Raw genomic sequence first — 19,575 nt, forward strand, 5'->3', positions numbered from 1 at the left:
TTGATGTTACATCCACCTATTACATCTGATGAAATTGTAAATCCAATAGGTGAACATCATTTCAGCGGTGCTCACATGATGCATACTATGTGATGAAACTATACGATATTATACAATTACGTTATCCAGGCAAACGACATTGTACACGTCATGTACAATAGGCTCGTCTGAGAATATGTTGGTAGGAAGAATCGAACTCGTGATCATTATCCTAATACTCATATATCCTACCAACTCGGGCAAATCTGTGAACGATGGAAAACTTTATATTACTTTACTCTTTAAGCTGGGTGGTGATATCTTCAGTCTAGACTAGGAGTTCGGTTAGACAGTGGGTAAGTCCTAAGCTGGGTGGGTTTGTACAAGGTGTTGTATAAATCAAAGTCTTCTAGTGGAACCTACCCGAGGTGGTAGAAAGTGTGACGTAGGAGCAGTTGAAGTCTCCGAACATCCATAAAAATATCTTGTGTATTAACTGTGCTTTAAACTGATTCGATCAGTTCAGCTGATATCAGTTCATTTAAGTTCATAGCTGAACTAATAGAAGCCACAACTGATTCCCCGTATTTCAGTCGATCAGTTTACACAAGCTAAAAGCATTTAAATTATATCAGTTTTTCTTAACGAATGATTACTTCGAGTGTTTTTCGCTTGGTTTGAAACCAATCTCGATCTAATTCATCGATGTACATATTCTTAGAACACGAGCTATTGCAGCTCATTGAGAATATTGTGTTTGAAGCACCTCGAAGGTGCCGACACACGATCCTTCACTATTCTTCGGAAAGGGTGTCAGATTTGGTTCATACCATGTGATGATCACAGCGTTTACTCCTTTCGTCTCCCTCAAGGTGTGATATGCATACCAATGATCTTTCAAATTAAAATCAATGCTTGACTTTTGTTTCTTGGTGGTTTTCTGAGATTATATTTTCCAAAACAATGGTGCAGACAAGGAAATAGTCGAGATCGAATGAAGTTGAAATAGCATATCGTCACCACCATTGGAAAAGTTCCTGATAAGATCAGAAGTGTGATCAAAGAAACCGATGCAACAAATCTCGACTACGCCCCCATAAGATTTAGACATTCTTGGAATCTGATGTGGGAAAGAATCCAATGAGGGTTGGAAAATTATGCCAAGTAGAGGAGATGAAGGAGCATTGATCTTGTTTGGTCAGTATATATGTAAGGTTTAGTGCAGATGTGGGATGTGGTTGTGTTGAGTTTTATCAGAGACCATATATTGGCCAAGTTCTTGGGTGTCTTTTTCTTTAAGAAGCCTGCTTTTGATTGTGGCAAACTTGATTAACAGCAGCAACAGCTACAAATTTTGAGAGAAATTGTCTTTGTTACTTTGAAATGTAACCCATAAATTTTGTTGTTGTTGGAAAATGGGCTTTTGCCCAATTAATATTCAATAGATAATTCAAGTGATATTCATTCAATAAATCTTGAAATTGATCCGTTTGTTTTAATCTATATTTTTGTCATATAATTTCAAAATATTAATTTCCTTTAAATGCCCCGATAAGGAGATATATGGAGATGTGTTAGTTTGTGTGACTTTTTCTCACTTTTAGATTGTATAGAAATAGGCTTGGCTTTTGCATTCTAAATAAGAGTAACCATTCATTGTATGTGGTTTCCACCTACTCGCATGATTGAGTTATTTGAAAAAAGAAATATTAAAAAAAATTAAAACTATAATATAGAAAATAACATGCGAGTTTTGATTTAAAAAAAAAGGGATAAATTGGAGAAAAAACAAACAGAAGATGGAGAAATATATGAAGAATATTCCAAATAATCTAACGCCAAGTTAACATAAGAAATATGCAGCGGTAAATTTGAAAATAAATTTCGGTGGTACACTGACACATCAAATGATTATTACGAGGTATTTAAGTATTTTATATATTAGTAATTATAAGTCTTTGGTGATTTGATTTGTTGGTTTGAGATTCATAACCGTTTCGGTTTGTTTTGAACTTTGAGCCAAATGAGTTCTTAAATTGGATCCTAAATTATTTTTTAGTAATTGCCACCTAGTTCCACATTGACATGACAAGGGGTGGCGTGTGTGCAACGTGCACAAATTTTGCTTGCGTGGCAATGCCACGTGGCATCACGCGGTCGTGTGGATGCCATTGTCAGAGACATGGACGCCTAGTGCAGAGTCGTACATGTATTCGATGGAGCCTGAGGCGAAAAGTAGAAAAATGCTCTCTTATTGCGGAAAATAATCGTAAAAGTTCGCAACGTCTATTTGTTTTAAACATGAAAATATTTATCAAATCGGTATGGTTCAGTTGTCGGATTATTTCTTTATCATTCTACAACATTGTTAGCTCATTTAGTCTTTCATATGACATTGTTGATTACGAATATTTTTTGATTAACTTCAATTTCGAGAAGCTTATTTTCTGCTGATGAGTTGTGAGTGACATATGTAAAAAAAATCTTACGGACTACATTAGTATTCGAGAATAAACCATTCAATATCATAAAAAAATATAAGTATTTGAAAATAAATTATTCAGTGTCGTCAAACTCCGTAGAATATCATTTGGTTTTATTGATTTGTTGAATAACATCTTATGACCATCAACTTTGATGACAACTCACTGTAGTTAATGTATAAATGCCCATTGTGACTCAAGATTATTGAAGCTCCTTGTGACTCAAGATTATTGAAGCTCCATAGAATACTTCATCAAACTAGTTAAATGCTCACTCTTTAATTTTTTCGAATTCAACAAAACCCAAAACTTTATTGATATTCTTTAAATTGTTCAAACCGAACTTGAGAGAAAATCGAGCTTAATCAATTATTAACAAAAATATGCAAATTGATCTTTTTATTTAATGATGATCTAATTTTTTTTTACTGTGATATCAACTCAACATATAATTATAATAATAATAAAAATTTTGAGTCTCCTCAAGGCTTGACCCCGAGGCGGTGGCCTCTTTTGCCTTTCATAAGATACAGCTCTGGCCTCGTGAATACCATGAAAAACAATGAACCAAATGACAAAACTTATCATATGTGTCTCATGATATAAAAAAGTTGTGATCATTCATAAAAGCACACAACTTTCCATACATATAATCCCTATGTTTTGCAAATTTTTTTAGACATCCATAAAATCATATAGCATAAAAAAAAAAACTCAAATTCATATTTTTGAGCCTATTTTTCATATTGTCATAGAAGATAGTTCTAAAAACATATTTCATTAGCTCCTTTTCGTGATTTGGAGTGTTCCTATGACCTATCACAAAGCATAAGTTTTGTATAACAAAAGACGATCATCGTATTGCATAAACAAAATGTGTAGGAAAAATTCGTCTTAAAGAAACAAATTCAACTCTAGTTTTAACTTTTACATTGTTCAATTTTAATTCCAATGCCTGTTACAACGACATATGTCGACTTACGTGCCAAAATTATATCCTAACATAATGTAATTTAAATTCATCAAGAAAGGAACACAAATATATATAATCAATAGCATAGTAGCCAAGTGACATAGAGTAGGGTTAAATGGACCACAAGCCTAAAAACATAAACGATTATGCTAAAATTTATGCTCATAAAACCTTACATATTGCTCGTAGTCGTAGAAATTTGGAAAAGGCACTGGGCAAAGGAAAGGAGCTCACGATTTTAGGATTTTTCTTCTTATTTCTCGATAAATTCAACGATCCCAGGTTCCGATTCATCTTCCCCTTTTTCGCATGTTTTGTACACCCTCGATTTTCCTTTTTGTTTTTTTTTTTAAATGACCATTTTTGCCTACTGACTTGCAGCCGAAGAAAGTAATCGAAGGCTGCAGCTTTTCCCTTTGTTCCAGATCAAGAATCTCCATTTCTTCCAATTTCAGGTAAACATTGATCAGTCCTGGCAGATCGAAGTAAACGGAGAAGAGATGGAGTTTCCAGCTTTTACTTGTATAATTTATTACATGTCAATTATTTTTGCATTTCTATCTCAGATTTTTACAAAAATGACACAAGATGTCGAGATGCATGAGCAGCATCCCGCCCCTTCCAATTCCTATTCCAGCGATTCTCGCTCCACCCTCCAGCGTAAGTATTTTTTTTTACGTGATTGTATATTCTCTTGGCATTTTGGGGGTTTTTTTTAACATTTTTGTGGGTGTCATCTTTCAGATTTAAAGGACATTGCAGCTTTGATTGAGACCGGAGCATTTTCACGTGAGGTTAGAAGAGTTGTAAGGGCAGTTCGATGGACTATCAGCTCAGAAAGAAGCTCAATGATTCTGTTCTCTCAGCATTTCTCAATTATGTGCTTGTCCCTGGATCGGAGGTGAATTCACGGCTGTCTTCGTACCTCACTAAGGTGAAAAGCAAGTTGGAGTCCCAAGCGAATATTTATATCCATATAGCTGTTAAAACTTTTGTGTTTACGCTGATTTAAAAGTGATTCTTCGAATGATTTTTTAAATGGGAATGAATCATTCTGTGATGTACGGTGTCTTATTCTAATTGCTGAAATTTCGGGGTTAAAGTAGTTCATTGTTGATCCTGAGTGGAATAATTGAAGCTTCATACTTTACTCCATATTTTTGCCTATTTGCCACTTATTATGTTTTCCGAATTCTAGACTTGCCACGGCTATGGTCTTGTTAGTTGTTTAGAAACAAAAAAATTAATGAAACCATCCATGGATTTGAGACAAGTATTTTGTGCTGCAGTCACAAATTGAAAGGGGTAGAATGTGTGCATGGTACTTCTTTTCATGAATTTATTCATATAGGATGATGAGCATGATATGGAAGTTGACTCCGCAACATCTGCTAATCAAGCCCCTGCAAAACACTCCTTACCGGAGATTGAGATCTATTGCTATCTGCTTGTTCTGATATTTCTGCTTGATAAGAAGAGATACGCTGAGGTATGGCTGTGTATGATTAACTTACTTGAAATGATTAACTTACTTCGAAGGCTTGTGTTTTTAAAGTATGTCTTGAAATTGATGATTATATGTCTCTTTAGGCCAAGGCTTGTTCTTCTGCAAGCATTGCACGTCTGAAGAACTTCAACAGGCGAACTGTTGACGTCTTAGCCTCCAGGCTGTACTTTTACTACTCTTTAAGCTATGAACTTATTGGTGATCTAGCTGAAATACGTGGGTAGGTCATGTGTCTTCTAGTTTAATTTTTTGGCAGCAGCGGTGGTGCCTCCACTTTGGGCAATGCATGAACTTGAAATTGCTGAATCAACTTATGTACAAATGAACTAATGAATTGAGATGCTATATGTTTGATTGTGTGCTAGTTTTAGTGTGTTTCATTATCAACTTATGCTCTGATTGAAACTTTGATCTTTTAACAGTAATCTACATTCTTTGCACCGAACTGCTACTTTGCGCCACGACGAGCTGGGGCAGGTTTGTTTTATATTGGAAGAGCAATTAGTTTGTTGACTTGGTTGCGCCTTTAATGATTTATGGAATAACAATGCCACAATACAGGAAACACTTCTGAATCTGTTACTGAGGAATTATCTCCATTACAACTTATATGATCAAGCGGAAAAGCTGAGATCAAAGGCTCCTCGTTTTGAAGCTCACTCAAATCAGCAGGCAACTCTAAAATACTGCTCTAATAAACTGTATGCTTGTCAATGTTGGACTATTTGTCACGTTTAGATTGAGATGACTTATTCTCTGGTTCATGTATATCGTTATTTAAGCCTGGAATATGTAAATATTGATACTTAGCAGGCAAGAATAACTTGATTGCAGAGACTCTGTGAATTAAATTGTGTTAAAATGTAATGACTTAAAGCCCCTAGAACGTTGTAGATCCGAACAACAATAGGTAGGTAGTATAGAAGGAGCAGGAAAATGAGGAACTATATTATTAGGTATGGGAGTATCAAAACTTCTCAACCTCATCAAAATATTGCCCCAGAAATAATATTATCTTTCAGAAGTTATATTTGTAATATGAGCTTAGTTTATGTCATTATAAGCTGTTCTAAGATCCGTAGCATGATTTGATACTGAAAATGCTTTGATATTTTAGTTCTGATTAATTTGTGAAAGCAAAATATGTTCAATGCATAATTTCTCTCAGGTTTTCTTTCAAGCGTTGCAGTTTTCCTTTCAAAATGTTCCAGACACAGAATATATTAGTTGAAGTGGTGTCTCTGTGATCTGTTCTGACCATGCCTGTATCTTCAGTTTTGTCGGTACCTCTTTTACTTGGGAAAGATCAGAACAATTCAGTTAGAGTACACTGATGCTAAAGAGTCACTCCTCCAAGCTGCTAGGAAAGCTCCACGTTCTGCTTTTGGTTTCCGAATTCAATGCAACAAGTGGGCTGTGATTGTTCGATTACTGCTTGGAGAGATCCCGGAAAGGACAGTTTTTATGCAGAAAGGAATGGAAAAAGCTCTGAGGCCTTACTTTGAGCTTACAAACGTAAGTGTGAGGCTCTTGGTACTAGTGTTACACGCCTAACTGACTGGCATTTATCTCACGTTTAGCTATATGTTTCTTACTGTGTGGGCATGGTGGTAGCAAAATACTTTTAAAAAATGCTCTGAACTGGTTACATATTTTTATCCTAGTCTAAGTTGATACTAACTTATTATCCATGGGATCCAGGCTGTCCGAATTGGAGATTTGGGGCTGTTCAAAACCGTGGCTGAGAAATTTGCCAGCATCTTCAGTTCTGATCGAACAAACAACTTAATTGTTCGCCTACGTCACAATGTTATAAGGACAGGTTTACGCAACATTAGCATCTCGTACTCGAAGATCTCACTTACTGATGTAGCTAAGAAGCTTAGTTTGGATTCTCCAAATCCTGTTGCTGATGCAGAAAGCATCATATCTAAAGCAATTCGAGATGGTGCAATTGAAGCTACATTGGATCATGTTAATGGATGGATGGTATCAAAGGAGACTGGGGATATTTACTCTACAAACGAGCCTCAAATCGCATTTAACTCAAGAATTGCTTTCTGCCTGAATATGCACAATGAAGCAGTTCGTGCCCTTCGATTTCCACCTAATTCTCACAAGGAAAAGGAAAGCGCGGAGAAGAGAAGAGAAAGGCATCAGCAAGAGCAAGAACTTGCTAAACACATAGCTGAGGAGGATGAGGATGAATTTTGAAGATAATAAGGTTCTCGCAATCAAATTGAAAATTCTTTCAAGGATATTTCGTTTTCTCAGAAGATGGCGTTACATGTTTCTGTAGCCTTTTACATTCGCTATTTATTGTCATCCAAGTGCATGTTTAGGGTCAGATTTTTGTTATTTCTTTTACACCGTAGTCCTGTTTTTCTATCACCAAAGTACGTCACTTTTTATGATCTCAAACGGCAAGATTTATTTCTCAAAGTTTAACTTTAGTATTTTCTCCCCAGTAACACACGGATGAGATACATGCCTCAACTTACTGGAAGAAATATCAACTAAATACTCAAATAACGACAAACTTGATTCAGTTGGCATACATGGAGTATTCAATTGTGTTTATCCAATATAAGCTGTATTTATCCTGAAACTGAGATGTGATTCTATTGTAAGTGTACCAAATGAAACCGAGAGCGTAGGAATAGAAAAAGCTTCAGGATAGGAGAAAAGCAAGCAGCTGCATTTCAACCAGCAGCACTTGTTCCGAATGATTTGACAATTGTACCGACTCTTTCAGCAAATATTTTGGAAGTTATCTTTTTACCCGGGACGTGAAATGAATTTGAGACTGCATCAACATAAGCTGTATGGAATCTCCTGAAAAACTGCACCAATTTTCATGCCAAACATAAATTTGCTGACATATCATGGATACTGAACTTCAATTGCAGTAATAAAACGATTTCAGTATAAAATTCTCAAATCAGTCAAAGGTATTAGAACTTCAATGTAATAACTGAGGACAACAAAGATGTTCCGGTTTTATATGATTTTCTACAGACCAACAGAAAGAGTTAGTTATCCGAATTTAGAGAAATTTTGAGATTTTATTTAAATTTGTTTTCTAAACAACGTGCACGCTGCTGTGATGCAATTAAATGAAGAATAGTGTTTGCGGATAATCTCTGCATTGCAGGCAACACTTACATTTCTCACATCTGCATCCCGGACACCGAGATCTGTTGTCACCAGAATGAACTTCACCTTTGTATTGGTCAGGTAACCATACCTGAGAGCATCACATCATGAGCTACAGAAGCACTTGCAAGGCACAAGAAGAAATACACCCGCATCATGTTTTCACTCGCTATCAGAGAAAGAAGGAACTTCACACTCACACTTTGTAGTTTTCGGTTGGATACAGCAAACCAAGAAATGTCTCATTTAGTGTAGGGGCAGCCTTTTTTGGATTGTTCACTGAGGTAAAAACAGAAGTCAACGAAGAGAAATATCCATTTCAACCATGATAAAACATGTAAGAGGTCAAATGGAGTGAAAAAAGGTTATAATTTCCTTTAAGCAAACACCCCAATAAACTGAGTCAAATCCAAAGATTTTTTTTAACAAATATTCACAAGGTCTCATATTGTATTTGGGAGCTGCATTGTTTTCAATCGAGGGCAGGGCCAGCCTCTGCAGCGATCTAAGAAGGGTCAAGTCCATTGCAGTAACTTAATGCCAAGTAGTTTTAGGCTGCATCATCGTCATTTCAGAATTCTCATCTCAATTCGGTCACTTATACAAAAATGTTTCACATTTATTTGAAAGATAAAGGTTGGTACATGAAATTACCATTCGAACTTCCTTCAAGAAAAATGATAAATCCTAATTGTCTTAAGCTCGGACACAAAGCAATTAGAGAAACTCAACCTTGTTCACTACTTCAATCTTTACTCAATAGATTTGACATCTGTTAATTCCTACTTGAATCTAATAATGCTCTTTGATAGCTTCAAAAAATTACCACTTGCAATACAATTTAGGGTTTCAAATGCAAATCGACTCGTATGTTCCTCTTAATCGCCATCTCTACACTGACTGGCAGCTGAAATCAGAAAATTACAGGTTTGGCCTATCTTTGACCAGTAATAACATGTTTGACCTGAAAAATTAAGCAGAATCGAAAAGATTGAGCAAAGAAATCCACCTCGTTCATCGACGACGTCAAGAGAACAATGAACAATGTGATGAAGCTTGAGCGCATCATCTGCATCAGTAAAACTCTGAATGTACAACGGATTGTTCTGCCATTAAGCACAAAAATGAAATCGACCAACAGTCACGAAAATCATTATTTTGATGTTCATCATTCACGAGAGCCAAAGACAAATCGAATGAATAAGTACGGCGTAGTACCTGGTGACCGACGACGGCGACGCAGACAATCATTTCTGCGATGAATTAGGTCCTATTGTTCAATGGAAATGGAGTGATCACGCGAGACAGCAAATGCTCCAACTGAAAAGGTTAAAGCTATGTTTGGACGGAAAGACTTAATTAGGATTTCAAATTAAATCTATACCGGAGAGTGGACCTCATTTTGGACAATCGAATACGATAATATATCTCGTGTCTTCATTTATTATTTAAAAAACTAAAAAAAATATTAAATTAAATACATATATTTATCTATTCAATTAAAAATCAACCAAGTATGAAATTGTCCTATTTATTGAAATTACAGTTATAAAACTTAGGCTATTAATAATATAATATGAAATTAATGTAAGACAAATTCATAATTGCTACAAAAAATTTACTCAATAATCTAAATCCTCTGTTAGAGAGTATATTTGTATGGAAAAATCCAAATCTTCAATCAAGATTTCAAATTCGCACGAAATAAAAGCATTTTTAATTAATTTATTCTCCGAAACAAATCGAACTAGTGTCCTAATTAGTATTTAAAAAGTCTGTTTAAGCTCCGCTTAAGTGCACTTAAGTTTGAAGCTCGACAAAAACACTCCGCTTCTGAGAAAACGTAAAAAAAACGGTTAAACTATAGTTTCACTGAATTAAACGTAATTAAGACGCTTAATTAAGTGTACTTAAACACAATTAATCACATATATTTATTTTTAATTTTTTTTATTTTGAAGGTATGCTTTTTTATTTTGAAATAATAAATTAAATTTATAATTTAGATGTTTATTTTTTAATTTTAATATGATTAAACATGTCTGATAATGATTTGATAAATATTTAACATTTTTAATGTGATTTAATTACAAAACAAATAAAAATCGTAATTTTGAGATTTTTATCATCAAACTTAAATTTATCATATTTATATATTATTTTATTTATTTATTAGTTTGAGATAATTACAATTAAACTAAAAAAATCGTTAAAAACTTGAGCTAGACATCTGCACTTAGTGGGCTTCAAGTTTTTTATAACACCTTGGTCCTAACTAAATCTTTCCAATTGTGTGGAAGGATGATCGAAAGCGCATTCATTATTTTCGCTCAAAACCCTTCGTTATGAGAAAAACAGAGCATCAAGAAAATGAGGTTATTCATTCATACAAAATGTGAGGCAACAATGCCTTTTACCCTTCAAAATCACAAAAAGAAATTTTAGAAAAAGGTAATCAATCAATCAATCAAACACCGTTCTTGATCAAATTGCGCCTCGCCAGAAATCTAGCCACAGGCGGGGTGAGTGCCAACGTGATCGGGACCCTGACTGGAAACAGCGCCTTATTAATCAGCAGAGCTAAAGCCAACGCGCCGCCACTCGATGATGCCAGCTCTGCCGTCCGATTCCTCACCTTCCCTGAATCAGAACCCATTTCAGGAGCTTCTTCGACCTTCTTCTCCTTGGACACTCCAGGCATGCCCACTTTTTCCAGCATTGATTCCACATCGACGTTGCTTTTAATGGCGACGTACAGCCCACTGATTGACGCAGCGGAAATCGAGAAATGCACTCCCAATCCCACTTTACCGTATTTCTTCAGCAGCTCTTTGAATCTTCCAGCTACCATGGTTTGGTTTCGTGAGACGCGAGTGTGTTCTGCAATTTGTCTAGGAAGAAAGTTACTTCGCTAGGGTTTTTAGAAGTTGCCATTTAGAATTCGACGGTCAAGGGGTAAAAATTAAGCTCTTTTGGGCTTTGGTCTAATTGAGTTGGGCCCATATTCCTGTATGACATCTTTTTGGCCCAATACGAGTTACCCGAAATCTATATTCACGGGGAGAGCGAAAATCCCCTTCTACTTCTTGTCGTCCATATTCCCAACTCATACAAGCCTGAACTTTCTTCTTCTCGACTGCTCACTGGTTCGCGGCTGACGTTTTCACTTCTGATTTGAATTTTTCAAGACCTGAAATTTCTTGTACGTAGGTTGATTTTTCTTTTGCTGGCGTTATTTTTTCTATTATTATACTTTTTTTTCTAGGTATTTTTGTGTGTATATTTGTGATTCAGGGATCCTTGTATTAGTTTCCGGGAGATAGTGAAAAACGATGGCGGAAGAAGGGAGGGTGCATCCAGATTGCAGAAATGCATCAAACCCTTATCATGAATGTGGTGATTTTTGCTTCAAGTTTATTGCTGAAGTAAAGAAAAAGATGGTAGGCGCTGATGCAGGTAGGCTTCTGAATAACTTAGTCAATGTTTCTTCAAGATTATTTTGGCTGAGGTAAATAGGACTGATCGAAGAAATATTATCACTTTGTGGGTTGAATTTACGAATATTTACGTGCAATTTGCTGATGCTTGTTGAACTTATGATGTTGATATTAATGTGGTATGTTACAATAAATGTCTGTAAAGATACGGTGTATCACGGTGTATTTAACTGCTGTTCATGTATCTTCATAGGGTTACAAGCTGATGATGACCACGCACGGCCATATGTGGTCGCTAAGCAGAGTAAGACAGTAGCATCTGATGATGAAAGAGATGTCGGTGAGGATCATTCTGATGGGGAGTCTGGTGGTGACGATGATGACGACGCCGCAAATGAATTGGCTGGTAATCTTACAGGAAGGCAGAAAAAGTTATTTGACTTGAGGTTGAAAATGGTGAGGATCCAATGTAAATCGTAAACAGTCTGTTTTCTTTATGCATACATTTTGGGATTGATGCAGATAAAGATTATTCTTTCATCAGTTCTTTGACCTAATAGTCTGTAATTTACCGTTTCCAATATATCTTTCCTTTGTCTATATAGAATGAGGCAAGAAAAGCCAATCAGACTGCTATGGTCGCAGAGAAGAAAAAATCAGAAGCCCCAACGGAGTCTAGAGGCATTTCCAAGCAAAAATGGTTGGAGGAGAGGAAGAAGAAAATTGGAAAACTTCTAGACTCCAATGGCTTAGATATGAGTAAAGCATATATGCTGGATACACAAGATATGGCAGAGACAAAGTATAAGAAATGGGAGAAGGACCCTGCTCCGGCTGGTTGGGATGGTAAGTTGCCAATCTTTTCTTTGTTTGTTTTTCTTTCTAAGCGTTACCTCTATTTGATGCACTGCTGCTGTTGACATGATTTTTGCTTACCAGGCTGTTCTTATATTTATTTCTGGAGTATGGTTAATTTAGTTATCAATATGTTCACATATGACATAGCCATGCTGTTTGGAACCTGAATTTATGAGTTCATTGGAATCTTTAGATGGCAATATGACATGTTTCCATTGATTGGAATGCCTAAATGCTCATCATACCTTCAGTTGGATAAAAAAACATTATATGAATTTTCAATTAGTGGCAATATTTTAGCGCTACCCATCCTGCTCGCGCTTTACACTGAAGATGTTTTATTCGCCAAAACCATGCCATCTATATATTAGGAAAACTGCACTGTAGAGTGTAGCCGTGGAATAAATTTTTTATTCCGGCCAAGTTTTGAGTAGTTTAATTTCAGAAACTCTAAACAGTGTTTTGTGAACATTTAGAAATTATAGGAGTTTCCATCAACAAGTGCTCAATAAACTCTTTTTTTTTTTTCCAGTTTTTCAGAGCTTTAGCATTTTTGCCCTCTTGTTTGCTGTGTTCTGCATCTTGGTGACAGTTTTAACAATTATGAAACAACTATGTCGGAAACATGCTCAATAGGAAATTACAACTGTCACTTTCCATGGAAAACTAGGAAACGATGACTATGATACTGAATTTTAGAATAAACTTTGAACAGTGATTATATTCTACATCTTCTGTTAGTTTATATGTTTTCCCTTTTCTTCTATTCACGGAATTGTGAGTTGCTGGTGTTTCTGAGGGCCACCAGGTTGATGGCCTTACCCTCAACGTTGTGTTTCTTCATACAATTGACCTCATGATGTCTTTCACAGTTTTTAATCATAGAACTTTGTACGATGCATACAAGAAAAGGACAAAGAATATTGACGTAGATCTTGACGAGTACAACAGAATGAAAGAAGCTGATCCAGAGTTCTACCGAGAGGCTTCAAGTCTACAATACGGAAAAGTAATCATCAGCATATGTTTTGAGTTGAGTTCTGTTTACTTTTGTGACCTGTCTGGAGAGATTCTCATTTTATTTTCATTTTTCAGGCACCAAAGATCTCGGAGGAAAAGATTGACAGAATGGTCAAGGAACTCAAGGACAGGGAAGAGAAGTCACGGTCCTTCAGCAGGAGGAGAAAGTTCCGGGAAGAAAAGGATATCGACTCAATTAATGACCGAAATGAGCACTTCAATAAAAAGATTGAACGTGCCTTTGGCAAATACACATTGGAGATCAAGAACAATCTTGAGAGAGGAACAGCTTTGCCAGATTAAGGTACTACTGTGTCATTGAAACTACTGTACTTTGTATCATGGAAACCTACAAATCCTTTTAAAGCCGGAGCATGCCCTTTTTTTTGGTTTTCATGTATAAGTAGACCTAGATTGAGATGTACAATAACTTTGATCATTTTGATGCATGATCTCAGCAAGTGATTGTGTGATATAGCTCACTGGTTCTTAAGGCCACAATATATTAGAGAAAGATAGCAGAAAAATACAGCTGACACACACGAAAACAGAAATGAAAGTTAAATATTGATGGTAGGAACGAAAATGATAAATGTTACAATCTCCGTACAAAGGAAATATTCGCATCCCTAGCTCAACTAGTATCACTCAATTGAAAATAATGACCCGACTCTCAGCAATCACTCTGCTCCTATTTTTCCCCTCTCTTCCCATGCGCAGCCCCCTTCATTCTTCTAGAATATACTTGTGATAACGGGAAAGGATGCGCTACACCTGGTGATTTTCACCTGGTGTAACATATACCATGCATTGAGCATTGGGCAAGAGCTCCTCAATGCCTGATTTGGCGCAGGCTCCATGCCCAATGAATAGTCCCCCCTGAGAAACATAGCCTTTGCCTGTGATAATGAAACCCAATTTGTTTTCATGACAAATTGGCTGTGAGTTCTTAGTCTCCCATTGAATGCTAAATGGTCGCCCAAACTTGTAGCGTTGTCATAATGGATGCAGGCTGGTGAGCATGTTCTGAAAAATAATGTGCCCCATTTGTTATCCGAATTCAGAAGACTCCTCTTGATTTTGAAGATGGGTGGCCAGGCTATCTCCTGTTAAAACTGGGTCAGTGTCTGAAAGGGCTTTCCAACCATATCAAACCAACTACGCATCACGTCAATTCTGCCGCCATGGAACAATATGCAATGAGTCCACATATCTCCAGCCTGCCAATTCTATCCATTTTCTTATTACTATTTAATATAATATATCTTGTGAAATCCCATTTCTGATCCTTAATTATTATTATTATTTAAGTGATATTATTAACTATCTTGAATTTTCAACTAATGGTCTAGAAATGTTTTGTAGGTCGTTGCTTTGGTTCATTTGTGAAATAGACAACGTACCCGAAAAATACACTCTTACTTCTAATGGTATTATTTCAATCAAGGTTGAAATTCCATTCAAAATACTTTGCATATCTGCAACGCAAGTGAAGATGCATATTTCGTACGAGACTTGTTCTTGCCTAGAAAAAACAGAGCGCGTTAAAGGGGTTTTGCTATCAAAACCGAATGTTTGTGCTAAAAATAAGTGTTGGGCTCAATATGGTAAGCCCATTAAATTTTGAAGAAAAGCCCTACTGAATTTTGATTCGGCGATTGAAACAAACTTTCATTGGCCAAGAAGGCCAATTGACATTAGGAAGACCGAGTAAGAATTCAAATTAATTTGAATCAAGTTGGCAGAGATTGTGGGTGAAAGATCGCGTAAAAGTGAAGGGAGTAGAAAGAACCGTTCAAACAGTGAACAAGGCAGGGAAGAATCAGCAGAAAGAAACACAATTTAGTATAGTTAAAACAAATTGCAAACTCGCTGCAAAATTTTATAGTGATGAATCAATAGTTTGTCATGTTTATATATCTTTAATTTGATATTTTCATTGATTTTGAAAATAAATATGAGCTAATATTTATTTTTAATGAAGTAAATTCGTTAAAAAAAGAAGGTAAAAAGTTTGAGTACAGAATAAACGGTCATCCCCAAGATGACACACACAAGTACTAATCAAACGTAACTACACTACAACACTCAATACATCAACAACGGTAGGAATAACAAAAATCTTAATCCTATGCACCAAGTCCTCGATCGTCGGCTTATCATCATCAAAAATGCACCTGTTGCGTGCGCTCCAAATGTTGTAAACAGTAGCTGCAAGTGCCGTTATACACATCCTAGATAACACCGAATTACCACGATAACAATTTCTAAACACCCTCAAAACAGCCGTGGGTGAAGCCATGTTCTTCGACATTCCCAGCCAATTGCGGATCTCTTTCCATAGTGCAACCGAGAATTTGCACTGAAAGAAAAGATGGTTTATAGATTCAAGTTCCTCGTTGCAAAGAACATAAGACTTATCTTCAACAAATGATAAGCGATCTCTAGTCAGGAGTTTTGCATGAGCCATCAACCACAAAGTAAATCTGTGTTTCGGAAGAATGAATGATCGACTTATCAGTGGTTTCCATGGCCATTTACCGTGTGAATCAGCGAAGCACTCATATGCCTTGGAGAGGCCAGCATTATTACCAAACCAAGAATTCAAAGTTCGAATAGTTGCTTCTGTTGATCCCATTCTTGAACGTAGCTCATCAAGAATCGAAACAATTTTTTTAATCAAGGGAGATTCATCTTTATGCCATCCCCAATTCCATACATCCCCAAAGTGGCTATAATAATGATTAACTCATTTGATCCATAGGCTCTCTTTCCTTAAGTGTATCTTCCAAAGAGTTTTAGCAATGAACGCTTTATTCCAAGCCCTTAGATTTTTCAAACCCATTCCACCGTCTGCTATCGGCTTACAAAGAGTGTCCCAAGCAATTGGAGGGTGCTTAGTTGGCAAAACAAACTTACGACACACAGAATAAATGGAACCAATAACACAATTAGGGATGGACAATATGGCTAACCAAAAACATTCAATACCTTGAATCACAGATCTGATAAGCTCAATCTTCCCCGCATAGGAGAGTGAATGTCAAGGCCATGAATTGATTTTAACAGAAACAGCATCAACAAGTTTACAGTAATCTGAGGATCTCAATTGTCTAGCAGCAAGTGGGATGCCGAGGTATCTAAAAGGTAGCACACCAGGAGTAAATCCAGTGATGTGAAGAATATCCTGTTTTGTTCTATCATCTATCCCCGCCATATAGATATTCGATTTCAGTAAGTTATCCCTCAAACCCGCCATGTCTCCGAAATCATTCAAGCAGTTCATAACCATGCCCACACTGTCAATATCACCTCGTGAAAACAGCAACAAATCATCCTCATAAGCCAAATGAGTAATGTGAAGGTTAAGGTACTTCGGATGGTAACCGTACCGTGTGGATCTAGACATTCGCTTAAGAGAACGAGAGAGTACTTCAACGCACAATGTAAATAAGAAAGGAGATAGAGGGTCACCTTGTCTAAAGCCCTCGCTGTCCCTTGAAATGTCCATGAAAATGCCCATTGAGTGCAATAGAATATGAAGTGGTTGATACGCACTCCATTATCCATCCAACAAATTTATGCGGAAAATTATAGTAGATCAAAATGTCTTCCAAAAACGACCAATCCACTGTGTCATACGCTTTTTGGATGTCAACTTTCAAGATGCAATGAGGAGAGACTCGTTTACGGGCGTATTTCCTCAATAATTCTTGGGCAAGATGAATGTTGTCAACAATTGAGTGACTTCGAATAAAAGCAGCTTGAGCACCATCAATCAGTTTTCCCACAACATTTGCCAATCTGTTCGAGAGTATCTTCGATATAATCTTGTAGAACACAAGTGCAGCAAGAAATCTGTCTGTAATCTGTGACCATTGAAGCATCCGCTGATTTCGGTATTAAAGCAATAACCGCATGGTTCCACTGTTTTAGCAACCTCCCAGACGAGAAGAATTCATTCACAGCTGATACGACATCTTCATTAATGATATCCCAAGATTTTTTGAAGAACAAGGAGCCAAAACCATCTGCTCCCGGAGCTTTATCATTGTCAATATCAAATAAGGCCTGTGTTATTTCTTCACATGTCACATTCGCTGTTAATGATTCCCAATAATCCGTAGACACACACGGTCCCTCAAGAATGACCTCCCTATCAACATGCACTCTGTCCATCTTACTCCCAAGTAATCCAGTGTAAAACTCAACAAACAGATCCGCAATTTGGGTTAGTTCGGAAATAATAGCACCGACACTGTTCTTTAAGGCAAGAATTGCATTTCTCTTGCTTTTTCTTTTAATTAAATCATGGAAGAATTTTGTGCACCTGTCTCCTTGTTGAAAATACGTGAGCTTAGCTTTTTGAGCAATGAACGATCGCTCCGCCTCTAGCAATAAATCGGCTTGCCTCTTGCAAACTTTATAATCAGGAGGAACAGTACCTGTGCGAAACATATCTTGTTGCATAGATTGCAGTCTTGATTTTGCTTCACTAGCACGAGATGATATATGCCCAAAATCTTTCCTGTTCAGTAAAGTGAGAGGCTTCTTCAATTTTTTCAGCTTCTCTTTGAGTCTACATTGAGCTGTACCAAACCCCGAGAACCTCCAATTGTCTCTAACAGTGTCCAAGAACCGATCACTAAGAGCCCACATATTGAAGAACTTGAATGGTTTCTGTGAATGGACATTAGGATGAAGAAACGACACAATACTTATAGCATGGTCCATGATACAACCTGGCTCAACAAATTCAGCTAAACCATTTAAATCTGATGAGATCCATTTCTGATTGACAAGGACTCGATCAAGTTTACTACACACTTTCGGACTACTCCAAGTAAACAGACACCCGATGAATTTGAGATCCAACAAGTCGAGAATTAACACAATCAACAAAATCTCTAGTGTCGTAATCCTTAACCCTGAGCCCACCCTTTTGCTCTTCCGGAGACAAAACAGCATTAAAATCTCCTAGAGATATCCATGGCAAAGACCATACAGCACCGAAACTTTTCAAACTATTCCACAACGATCGCCTTTGCACAATTGTGTTCAAACCATAAACGAAGGACACACAAAATTCAATATTTGTCTTGACACACTTAACGGTGGCATTTATTGATTGCTCACACATGCTATCAACAATCAAGTCAACTGTAATTGGATTCCACATCACAAAGATCCTGCCCTTATTATTATAGTTGAAATTATGAACAACTTTCATACCTGGAAACCGGATTCGCATCATATTATGGAGCGTCTTCTCATTGAATTTTGATTCAAGAATACCCACAACCTCAATCTTACGAGAGTGTACCAAGTTTTGTACACCCTTCTGCTTTAGAGGCTTATGAAAGCCTCAAATGTTCCAACTAGCCACTATCATTGACAAGTGGAGGCAATTTCGGGTTGCCGCCCCTCTTTCAAGTTCCCAAAATATATGGTTTTAGTATTCCTATTATGCACATTCACGAGTTCAGTATCGCATGAGCTTCCCTCTTCCATGTCTTTGAAGAACACGACCATATCTTTGTTCTTACTTGTTGCTTTGCTACTACATTTTTCCCTTTCTTCTTTTTCTTATTCTTCTTCTTATTTGCAAATGTCTGAAATCCTTCCACATCTTCTTCTGTTGCACCACTCGTACCTGCTGCATTTGTATCAACATTGTTCATGATACGCTTTCCTTTATCCCGAAGTACTGGTTCACTACTTCCTTCAATATGATCATCATTGGGGACAATAAAATCAGTAATTATCTTGTCCGAAACTCCCTCCAAAGGGTACTTAAGTCTGTTGACTAACAGTAGCAGTGGTAGCAGATTTGTTGTGCAATGGAGCATGTGCGTGACGCTTTCCGAATCTTGATCTCCCTCTAGAATTTCTCTTGTTCCAAATGACACTTCGAGATCTAGAGCGAGCAGTGGTACTATTGGGATTATGCTGCTCAGCAACATCTTCAATATTATTTGCATTATCACAGTCAATCATCGCATGTCCATTCTTCTTGCATCTAACACAGAATTTAACTTCCTGTTCATAAAGGAACTTTACTTCTACATCACCAAAGATGCGGGGCGCCAATTTTCGGGTGCAAGGGCGGTTATCTTAAGGGTTTTTTTTGTAATTCAATCTTAAATGAATTATAGCTGATAG

At 36.8% G+C, this 19,575-nt stretch overlaps 4 protein-coding genes and 1 pseudogene across 11 annotated transcripts; 2 read left to right on the forward strand and 3 right to left on the reverse strand.

The window, feature by feature from the left end:
- Nucleotides 1-3,548: 3,548 nt before the first annotated feature.
- On the forward strand, nucleotides 3,549-7,395 carry LOC142541033 (putative 26S proteasome non-ATPase regulatory subunit 3; annotated as a pseudogene).
- Nucleotides 7,396-7,513: 118 nt separating this feature from the next.
- On the reverse strand, nucleotides 7,514-9,494 carry LOC142541042 (uncharacterized). The gene is made up of 5 exons (XM_075647580.1): nucleotides 9,317-9,494; nucleotides 9,108-9,204; nucleotides 8,299-8,377; nucleotides 8,108-8,189; nucleotides 7,514-7,785 (listed from the first exon to the last, which is right to left on the reverse strand). The coding sequence occupies exons 1-5, from the start codon at nucleotides 9,347-9,349 to the stop codon at nucleotides 7,645-7,647; spliced, it is 432 nt and encodes a 143-aa protein (XP_075503695.1). The 5' UTR covers nucleotides 9,350-9,494; the 3' UTR covers nucleotides 7,514-7,644.
- A 966-nt stretch (nucleotides 9,495-10,460) lies between these two features.
- LOC142541089 (uncharacterized) lies at nucleotides 10,461-11,080 on the reverse strand. The gene has a single exon (XM_075647655.1). The coding sequence runs from the start codon at nucleotides 10,947-10,949 to the stop codon at nucleotides 10,566-10,568; it is 384 nt and encodes a 127-aa protein (XP_075503770.1). The 5' UTR covers nucleotides 10,950-11,080; the 3' UTR covers nucleotides 10,461-10,565.
- Nucleotides 11,081-11,162: 82 nt separating this feature from the next.
- Nucleotides 11,163-14,443, forward strand: LOC142541048 (uncharacterized). 8 transcript variants are annotated; one of them, XM_075647595.1, is made up of 7 exons: nucleotides 11,163-11,300; nucleotides 11,393-11,554; nucleotides 11,789-11,991; nucleotides 12,141-12,381; nucleotides 13,266-13,402; nucleotides 13,489-13,717; nucleotides 14,425-14,443. In XM_075647595.1, exons 2-6 carry the CDS (start codon nucleotides 11,431-11,433, stop codon nucleotides 13,714-13,716), a joined length of 933 nt encoding a protein of 310 aa, XP_075503710.1. In that variant the 5' UTR covers nucleotides 11,163-11,300; nucleotides 11,393-11,430; the 3' UTR covers nucleotide 13,717; nucleotides 14,425-14,443. The 8 variants fall into 8 exon arrangements, with proteins under 8 accessions (XP_075503710.1, XP_075503706.1, XP_075503715.1 ...); XM_075647591.1 differs by lacking the exon at nucleotides 14,425-14,443 and having other exon boundaries at nucleotides 13,489-13,890; XM_075647600.1 differs by lacking the exon at nucleotides 14,425-14,443 and having other exon boundaries at nucleotides 11,164-11,300; nucleotides 11,408-11,554; nucleotides 13,489-13,890.
- A 1,044-nt stretch (nucleotides 14,444-15,487) lies between these two features.
- On the reverse strand, nucleotides 15,488-16,051 carry LOC142504743 (uncharacterized). The gene has a single exon (XM_075617531.1). The coding sequence runs from the start codon at nucleotides 16,049-16,051 to the stop codon at nucleotides 15,488-15,490; it is 564 nt and encodes a 187-aa protein (XP_075473646.1).
- Between the last annotated feature and the right edge of the window lie 3,524 nt (nucleotides 16,052-19,575).

Source organism: Primulina tabacum, chromosome 1 (assembly GCF_025594145.1).
Source record: "Primulina tabacum isolate GXHZ01 chromosome 1, ASM2559414v2, whole genome shotgun sequence".
In the NCBI taxonomy this organism is placed as follows: Eukaryota; Viridiplantae; Streptophyta; class Magnoliopsida; order Lamiales; family Gesneriaceae; genus Primulina; species Primulina tabacum.